The 9,680-nt window shown below is 47.7% G+C and overlaps 1 protein-coding gene across 1 annotated transcript; it reads right to left on the bottom strand.

The window, feature by feature from the left end:
* Nucleotides 1-6,585: 6,585 nt before the first annotated feature.
* Nucleotides 6,586-7,994, bottom strand: LOC119317394. The gene has a single exon (XM_037591839.1). The coding sequence runs from the start codon at nucleotides 7,823-7,825 to the stop codon at nucleotides 6,755-6,757; it is 1,071 nt and encodes a 356-aa protein (XP_037447736.1). The 5' UTR covers nucleotides 7,826-7,994; the 3' UTR covers nucleotides 6,586-6,754.
* Nucleotides 7,995-9,680: the final 1,686 nt, after the last annotated feature.

The raw sequence follows: 9,680 nt of genomic DNA, 5'->3' as shown, positions 1-9,680 counted from the left end.
AACTTGTGACTTTTTCAGATGTCGGAACATGATTTGAATGCTATGAATTTTTTTCAAACAATTACGCCAAGAATTTTATAAATTATCATTTTGTCAAAAAAAGTAATGAAGATATTTTTAATGTGTGAACATTTTTAGTACAAGCTTTATTTTTTTATAATATACAATGAAATCTTTCAAAAATAAATGATTGCTATTTTTTACTAAATAGGAGAAAAAAAATAATAGACGATAAATATTATCAAATAATGAACCATTTTCAATCATACAATAAACATTTACTAAGCACACTTTTTTTGACAATATATAAGCATTCTTCTAAGATGTTCCCAAATTATTTCTAGAACATTTAAAAAATGAAGGAAAAAATGAGGACTGGAATAAATGTACCTATAGTTCCTTTTAAGACTCACAAAGCTTTTTTTTTACACCGTCACAATGCTTAGAGGGGTGAAGGTAAGATCATCGGCTTGACCTAACAAACATTATGGCCAACCCCCAAACTAAGTTCATCCTTTGCGTAATTGTTAGCCTCAACATTCGAGATTCGAAACTCGTGCTTAAAATACGTGCATAGTGTCAGGCAGATGCGTGTTCCTTCCACGTTGAGTCTCGCCCATTTAGGGGGGCTCTTTGTGATAATGGCACGGGAATATCTTATTCGTCGCTCATTGTGTCATAAAATGTTAACGCCTCGCACAGAGTTGACGAGCGAGCGGTCTAACTGGGCCAGCCTGTTAAGGTGTTCAACCGATCCTAGTTTTGGCAACATTCTATGAGGTTCTTGACATCATTTTTACTCGTTTTGGAAATCTTCGAGAAGGTTCCTGAGTTTATTCTTCTTTTTCGTTTCTTTGTAGGTTACTTTTGTTTTCTTCTCGGGTCTTTTATTTATCTTTTTTTTCTTTTTCTTTCTTTTTTCCAATAATAATAAATTTCAGAAATTGTTCAGTATACTGAAAAATTGTTTATCTTTCGGAAAATAGTCGTGTATTTTTTTAAAAATGTCACAAATTTAAAATGGTTTGCATATTTTTTTAAAAAGAATTCTCATTTTCGATTTTTTTGGAATTTTCAAATAAATGTTTCTATTAAAAAAGAATCAGTCAGAAATTTGAAAACATGTTCATAAAATTTAAAAAATGTTGTTCTTTTCAAAAAAAGATTTGGAATTCAAGAACTGTTCACGATTTTTTTAAACAAATTTTTTTCTTGTTTTCCCCAAAAAATATCAATGTTTCATATATTGTTCACTTTTTCAAATTTTGTTCGCCATTTTCATTTTAAAATGTTCGTTTTTTCTGAAGTTTTTTCATAAAAAACAAAAACGCTAAAAGAAACTACAGTACCATGCCGCTTGAGTAAGTTGCTCGTGACAGATCACCACATGGGTCGTCCCAGTTAGGAGCTGCCTGTGTCAACGTCACTATTTGCCGAATTGAGCAGCAAATAGGAGCTCCCAATGCCAGATTAGGTCTCGCAATAGGCGAGTTTTGGGCGCTCAAAGAAATGTTAGCCAGTTAGAATGTAAATCACTCCCCAAAAGCAAGGATGGCCCGATAGAAACACGGGCCCTTTGAAAGAAAATAATAAGTAAACGGCCAAGTGCTACTAAAACAATAGTAAACTGCTAGGATTTATCAAAATATATGAACCGCAATGTCTCGGGAACGTCTATTAGCAAGGGACTCTGGATCGAACGAATCATTCCCTACAATGGGTTCGATCGAGCGCACCAAAACGTTCGCTAACACAATCCATTAGCACGACCCCCTTCCACATGGATAATCTTGCACCTAGCTGCAAAAAAAGAAAAATCTTATACCTGATAAAAAAAATAGCATGTAGCAAGCTAAAAATGGGCCAGAAAAGGCCCAGCTTTAGCACCGCGAAAGAGAGACCTTAAAAAACAAAAAAATTATTTTGCAACCCATTTATAATTAACTAAAACGCATAAAATTTCCCTAAAAAATAAAACACATACTTATTTTTGATTTTTATTTTGCGTGGCACATACTTATAAATTTGCCATCATTTTTATGATAAATCTTCCGCATAGCCATGGATTCACAAAATACATACAATGTACTCTACCGTCTCATAATACAAGAGCGTTTTTGAGACTAGCGTTAGTGTCAAAAATATTCTTATATTACAGGACTAAGGGAGTATGTATTTGGATGTGTCTAGATAAAAATTTGCCAGTGTCCAGGGAAGTAATTTGCCATAGCTCGTAAATTTAATTTGGCACAAAGACCGGAGGAGTCTGTCTACGCCCAGGGGAACTCGGGAGCATCCGGTCGGGCACCCACCCAACCAGAACCAGCAGCCCCGCACAGTCGTATTTCCATATCCCGACGCCACCGCCTCGCAGCTTCCTTGGCATCGCGGCGTCGCCGAACGCTGACCCGCACGGAGGAAGGGGAGCAGGAAACCGACGGTCCAAACGGATGCTTCGTGCGAACGCGTGTCCAAGCACACCGCGAGCGCCAGCTCTGGACGCCTCGATGGCCACGTCCGGGGATTCGGGAAGGCGGATACGGAATCCGCCTGATCCAGTCCCTCGTCTGCGCGTCCGTGGCCCGTTGAAATTCGATGGCCACATGCGGCTGCGTACCTATTTTACAAATCTTCCATACAGAGCCGGGATTTGCAGCTGTCCAGCCGTGCAATGTACCAGTAGTACTCTGTACTCAGGCCCTGCTGAACTGTTTAAAACTTGTCTGAAGCTGCAGCTGTACAGCAGCGACGCTTGGAAGGCACACACGCGCGATTTTGTTGAAATAAAATCCATGCGTCGCCTCTCAACGACGCAGCCTGCATCGTGGTTAGGTTACACGCCGACGGCTTTTCGCCTTTCGGGCAAGAAGAGACACGCAAGTCACGGAACGTCGGAGCGGGCCTGCGCCGTCCATTTAGCGGAATCGACGCCACTTCGAGCAGCTGGCGACGGCGTTTTAATTTGCTTCCGGGAATGGACAAAGTTGCCACGAGGCGAATTGTATTATCTGAGGAAGGGATCGCTATGTACTGACGTAGATACTTATGTGTGCGTTTGCTTAGGATATGTGATATCTTACTATATATGGTCGCGCGCTGATTAGAGTAATAACCAGCGAAGTTTGCCGTCCTTGCGACAATGACTCGTGATGGAATGTTTAGGGTTAACAACAAAAACATCGCGTGTACGAGCCTGTTGAGCTCTGTATTGAATTCATGCTCTAGCCAAACTCATTTAAAAGTCTGAACTATGAGAGAAGGTCGAACATCATACTTGAACACTCCCCTTCACGTCTATGCTTCTTTGGAGCTGTATGACGTGAGCAGCGGAAGCGGGGGCAGGCCACAATTATTTATTGCGTTTACTAGGTTTTTGAACCCTGAACCTCTTAGTTGTAAGGCTGGTCACAATGGGGAGGAACTTAGGAGTAACATCACACACTCCAATACAACTTTGCTTATGTGGCACATATTTAATGAAGAGAGAGGTGCTTGTGGTAACTAGCTAAGTTACCGGAACATCACACACTTCAAAAAATAATGAGTCTATAACCTAATAAATACATCGTTGCATGACACTACATAGATGTTCCTACCCACTATGGAGGTAGTAACATAGTCTAGGGAAGTGTGTAAGTTAGTAGCTTATGTTCTTGCCCATTGTGACCAGCCTAAGTTTATACATCTTATCTGTTCACCCATCAGTCTGAACTATGAGAGAGGGCCGAACATCATACTCCAACACTCGCCAGCGACAGAATTACAATCGCCAACGACAAGATCAGTGATGCAAGGAGGAAGACGCACCACCCAACATGTTGTGGTATCCCCTTCTCTACCACAGTTCGCTAACTAATCTGCAACTCTATTCTGTTCACGAAGAATTTTAACAGGAATAACTATCCTATCATGCAACAAACTCTTAAGATCTCTAACCAAGTGGTCGTATGCCGATCTATCCAGAGAATCGTTTAAAAGTGCTTGAAGCGCCACTGAGCAATCGGATTGCAGTAAGATCGTAGAACTTGAATGCTCAAACGCCAGCCTCAAACCTTCCCACATAGCATGTGCTCTGCTTCGAGGGCCTCTTTACAATGAAATAATTTACGGTAAGACGTAAATATGACATGTCCTTTATCGTCCCGAAGAATCATACCTGCACCCGCTGATCCATCTAGGGGCTTATAGGATCCCTTTGTACATAAGGACACCGAGCCAACAGGAGGATTTGGCCACGGCGTGCGGACAATGACAGGTCTAGGCTGTTTGTCAGCTGGGAGCGGGTGCAATGGAGCTTTGCCTTTGATTATATCGTCCACATAACTTGAACATTGTAGAAAGGTGTTGTAGTAGTTGATTAAGAATGAACAGGAGACCTCCAAATGAGGAATTGTTTTGCCATGAATCAACTCATTCCGAAGATACCAGATGCGCCACAACACCATGATGACCATACTTCTAGTCTGTTCATGTAGACCGGCCAAGAGATGAGGCAGCCATTCTGCCCCTATGCATATAATATCCTCCCTTCTTGGTAATGGCCATTGGTTCCTCATAGAGTCGCAAAGGCTTGCAGCATTAGGGCACACAATCAGGGCATGAAACATGGTCTCCTCTTCCCGGTCACAAAGCTTGCAGTAACCATTCATACCAATGTGTCTTCTATATTTCTCAGCTGTTGTGAGTAAAGAACCTGATGATACTTGCCATGAAAAGTGTTTCAGTTTCGGTGGTACTAGCACGCCCCACACCAATTTCCAAATAGGTTTGTCTCCCCGTGGGGAAGAGCTCGAGGCACCAGGAGAAAAATGATCATAATGGCTAGACATAGCAAAGTTGTAAGCAGATTTTACGGTGAGGATACCAGATTTTTCCCACGGCCAGGAAATGAAATCATCCTGCTGCCTTGGGGAAATGTGGATACTCTGAATAGAATCAACATCTGCTTGACAAAAGTGTTGCTGCAATAGTGTTAGTTTCTAGTTACCTCGGTTATCAAAGAAGTTGCCACTTTGTTTAGACGGCAATTTCTCTTCGGTAGGATAGGAGTAAAAGGTGGTCCTCATGGAATCCAAGGATCCCTCCATGCCCGAATGTTTTCATCATTACCAACACGCCATAACATGCCACGTTTTAGTAATTCAAGAGGCCTGCACTACCAGGACTTGTGATGCTATTGCCCGTGCTGTGCTACCAACTAATGCCCTGTTTGGTTTCAATAAGTCACCTGACTTATAAGTCAGGTGACTTGAAACCAATGACTTATAAGTCATGCCTGTTTGGTTGTCACCTGACTTATAAATCATCTGACCATACCTTCTCACCTTTTTTTATGTAAAGATGATGGGACCCACGCAAAAGGAGGTGACTTATAAGTTTTAAGTTGGGGTGGAGCAACTTATGACTTATAAGTTGAGGTGACTTATAAGTTGGGTCTGTTTGGCAAAATAAGTCACTTTTTTCACTTTTCGACTTATAAGTTGGTGACTTATTTGGAACCAAACATGCCCTAACATGGCAACATGGCGATGTCACTATTTATTTGTTTATTTTGTAGATAAATCATAATATAATCACCACAAAGTTTCATTGCAAAACACACAACACATGACGAACCCTAGCTAGCCAATCTCTCTCAAAAACACACACACACACAACACATTTCAGGGGAACCAAAAACAATCCGCCGGAATACTCCAACTAGACGCAGTAACAATGAGATTTGCCATTTGTACCTCAATGCGTGAGTCAATCATTTGGCGAAGCCAGTAGTAGTACTAACGGAAGCGAACCACCTGACCACAACAGAACTGGTAGTAATACTAGTAAGAACTTTCATGTTAGCAGCTTCATACGTGGGTAGGGTGATGGACTTAATTAAGTTGCCTCCCTTGGCATTACTCCCAAAGATGCACGTACTAATGTGATTCAGCAGATTCCTCGAACACTCAAAACTACCACCACTTCCCCACACACACACACCTACTGGCAATACACTAATCGCTTTCGTCGTCGCCGATCACGGATCACCACTTTCAGAGTCGCGTAATATAGAAGCTACGGAGGCGTCCCCAAATCTCAACGACTTCGCGTCGCACGTGGTCTTATTTTGGGATGCCATCTCCGGCGGTGGCTGCTGCTGTTGCCAGCCATGCACCCTGGCGGCCTGCCTCACTGCCCAGCGACAGCATTGGACTTGAAACCTGGGGCCTGGCATAGAGAAAGCGGGAAAGGAAAACGCCCAGAACGGGCTGCCATAGCCCACGACGGCAGGCAGATCACTCGATCGGCGTGATTGGCGCCAGCGCCGAGCGCCCTAGGATCGAATCGTGCTGGAGAAAGCACGTCCAAGATCGCCATCCCGATCTCGCATGATTCCATCCACGTGACCCCACCCGTCTCCCAACCAACGATCGGGAATGAACCACTTTGAGCCATGGCAAGTCTTTTGCCTTGTTTAAAAAAAAAAACGATCGGGAATGAACCCATCATCGTTCGCCACTCGTCCCAGCCAAAAGCGCGCGCGTGTCTGTCTAGTCTTGAACTCCCGGCGGCTCAGGCTGCGCGCCCTGCGTTGCGAAACGGTAATTTCTGAAGATGTTCTTCAAATATGCAGAGTTGGCAACACAAAACGGAAATCTCTTTTACTTCGGCTGCAATTGATGTTCTATTGGTGGTACTGCTAAACTATATACAAATTTCATCACATAAGTCGAGATTGTTGATGGTTCCAACGTCTGGGGATCACTATTCTTCAGAAGCTTGGGCTGAGAATGTTGAGCAGGGAGACTCTCGTGTTGACCAGGGCCCGGAAGACGTTCTCGCCGCTGCTCTCCACGTCCGCGACGCACCGCCCGAGGTTGTCCATGCGCTCAAACGCCGCCTTCCTGTCCTCCTCCTCCGGGTCTAGGTCGACCAGGGCCGCGTCGGGCTGGGGCTGCTTGGCGGAGCAGCCGTCGTCGGCGTGCTGCTTGCTCGCCGACCGGCGCTTCGCGCGCGACATCCAGCGCATCAGGTCGGCGACCCACCATATGCGCATGGACGAGGGCTTGGTGGTGACGATGTGGTGGCCGGTTCTCGGCGCGGCCGACGAGGAGGCGAACCTTGCGGGCGAGGGCATCCAGCACGGCGCGCTGACGACGTCGACGCGGGCCGTGGCGGCGGCAATGGACAGGGCGGACACGCCGGAGAAGACCGCGGCCGAGGCGGACGCGACGGCCGCCGCCGCGTCGACGATGGCGGCGGCGAGAGCGGCCGCGTCCGACGGGAGGCCCGCGGGCGCGGGAGGCGGCGCCTTGCCGGCCACGGCGCGGGCGGAGGAGGCGATCCGCGGGAGGTCGCGGCCGGACCGACGGAGCCCGCGCGCGGCGGACGCCAGGCGCGCCGGGTCCTCGCGCCGCAGCGCCGCGCGCGCCTCGGCCTGGAGCGCGGTGAGCGCGACCAGCACGTCGCGGAAGCTGCCGTGCGCGTCGGCCAGGCGGAGGAAGTCGTCGAGCAGCCGCTCCGCGAACGGCGACCGGCCGAGCCGCCGCAGCGGCTCCTGGGCCTGCGGGTGGTGGAGCAGCTCGGAGAGCGACACCAGGACCCGCCCCAGCTGCTCCGCGGCCTCCGTGATCGAGCGCGCCGTCGCGGCCGACGCCAGGCCCCCCGCCAGATCGCGCAGGGCCGCGACGTCTTCGTCGAGCTGGAGCACCAGCGGGTGGAACCGGCAGGGCAGGCTGGCCGAGCGGACGCGGTAGCCGGCCGCGGACTTCCCGTTCGACCCCGCCGCCGGCGCGGACTTGGGCGCGGGGAACGAGATCGTGCGGCGGAAACCGACCACCATCCTGCGACCGCGACCTTGCAGCAGCGCCGTCGCCGGAATGGAATCCGCGGATCGGGCGACGGGCTGACCTACGCGCGGCGGCGGCCGGCGCGGAGCACCTGGCCTGGAGGAGAAGGGGGAGATGGGGGCGTTTTGTTTTCGAAGTGCGGAGTGAGATTCGGGGATGGGATGGAAGCCGTGGATGGGGTGGGATCGATCGCACGGCCGGTCGTTATATAAAGCAAAGCAGGGGAGGTGCAGACGGTGGAGGCGACTAGGCGTGGAGCTGGACCAGACCGGTTCTGCTCTGCCCTAGGTTGTGCACCGCACGCACACGACATTTGGAGGTTTTCCTAGGTCGGGGCCCGGCTGGCAGAGTTGCATGGCAGGCGGGCCGGGCGGAGTGAGTGCTCATGGTCCCTCGACAGCTTTTCGAAATCAAAAAAAAATATTTTTCCGCGAGAAGCCAAATTTTTGTTTTTACTAAGATAATAGTCCGTGCTTGCAATGGATGTAAATATTTTATAATATGTTAGCTCGTGATTACATTTTATATTAGTGGGATTGCTTAAATAATTATTTATCAAATCAGGTTGTGCTTTTTACGAATCTAAATAACACTTTAGGATCCCCGCAAAAAAAGTAACACTTTAGGATTTTATTTGGTAATAACTTATTGTCTTGTCAAAGAAAGCAGAATTTTATTTGGTAAGTCATGAAAGACGAGAGGGAGGGTCGAATATTGGACGAAGAACGAGGTGGATGACAAAATCTTATTTTTTTTTAATAAAGATGCATGCGGGCGCTCGTACATACACATATACTCACCCATATAAAAGTACACACGCACACCCTATCTTATGAGCATCTTCGAGAGATTGAGCCGACACATCATCTTGAGATTGACGAAGTCGCCACAGACATCTTTGTATTCCATGGGAACGTCAACTTCTACTGAAGGTACATCGTCGGAAGGCTTGAAATAAATTCGGAAAAATGCGAGCATCAATATCAAGTCTAGGACTTGAACTCTAGTGGGCTGGGAATACTACTGTCCTCCTGACCATCCAATCACATGTTGATTTGCAATCTTACGTTCTTTTTAAGTACGAAAAGAAAACACACGTACAGAAATGTATATTTAAAAGATTAAAGTTGTGTAGTTGTAACAACATCTTCAACTAGACTCATCTGTTCCCTTCATATGCCAAGCCGGACACGACATGGACAAAAAAGAAGTCACCCAGTCGACCCCCCTGTGGTTAGCTCATTTATCTGGCAGTCATCATATCCACTCCATATGTAGGGTGGATATGAGGTAGGCCGTATGCAACCACCACGTTGCATCAGTCTACACTGGCACACCCGACCCAATAAAAACCTCACTCCGAACAAAACCCTAGCCTCACTCCTCACTTAACCTCCCCCCTCCCATCATCCACCGTGACCATGACTGAATCTGGCAGCAGCTGCTCCTTTGGAGTTGACCTCGTGGATTGGGACATGCTCACGACATAGTCGAATGAGGAACTGGCCATCTGTGTCTCCCTTCACCGGTCTTGGATGGATAGGGGTGGAAGCTCGAGCTATGCGCCCTTCCAGATGGCCGAGAAGGCTTCTCTAGCTCCACGATCTTCCCAGCTCGTCACGGTCCACACCCTCCCCGGTGGCTTGTCGGGGCTCTTGCGGATCCGCGCCAATCCCCCTGCCTCGAATGACGATGACCTCGTCGGTGGCGTCCTGCACTAGCGCCGAGACAAACGCCCGCCGCCGCTGCCGCAAAAATGTGAAAAACACATTGTCGGTGTCAAAACCGGCGGATCTCAGGGGGTCCCGAACTGTGCGTCTAAGGCGGATGGTAACAGGAGGCAGGGGA

Source organism: Triticum dicoccoides, chromosome 6A (assembly GCF_002162155.2).
Source record: "Triticum dicoccoides isolate Atlit2015 ecotype Zavitan chromosome 6A, WEW_v2.0, whole genome shotgun sequence".
In the NCBI taxonomy this organism is placed as follows: domain Eukaryota; kingdom Viridiplantae; phylum Streptophyta; class Magnoliopsida; order Poales; family Poaceae; genus Triticum; species Triticum dicoccoides.
This window is presented reverse-complemented; position numbering and strand designations above follow the sequence as displayed.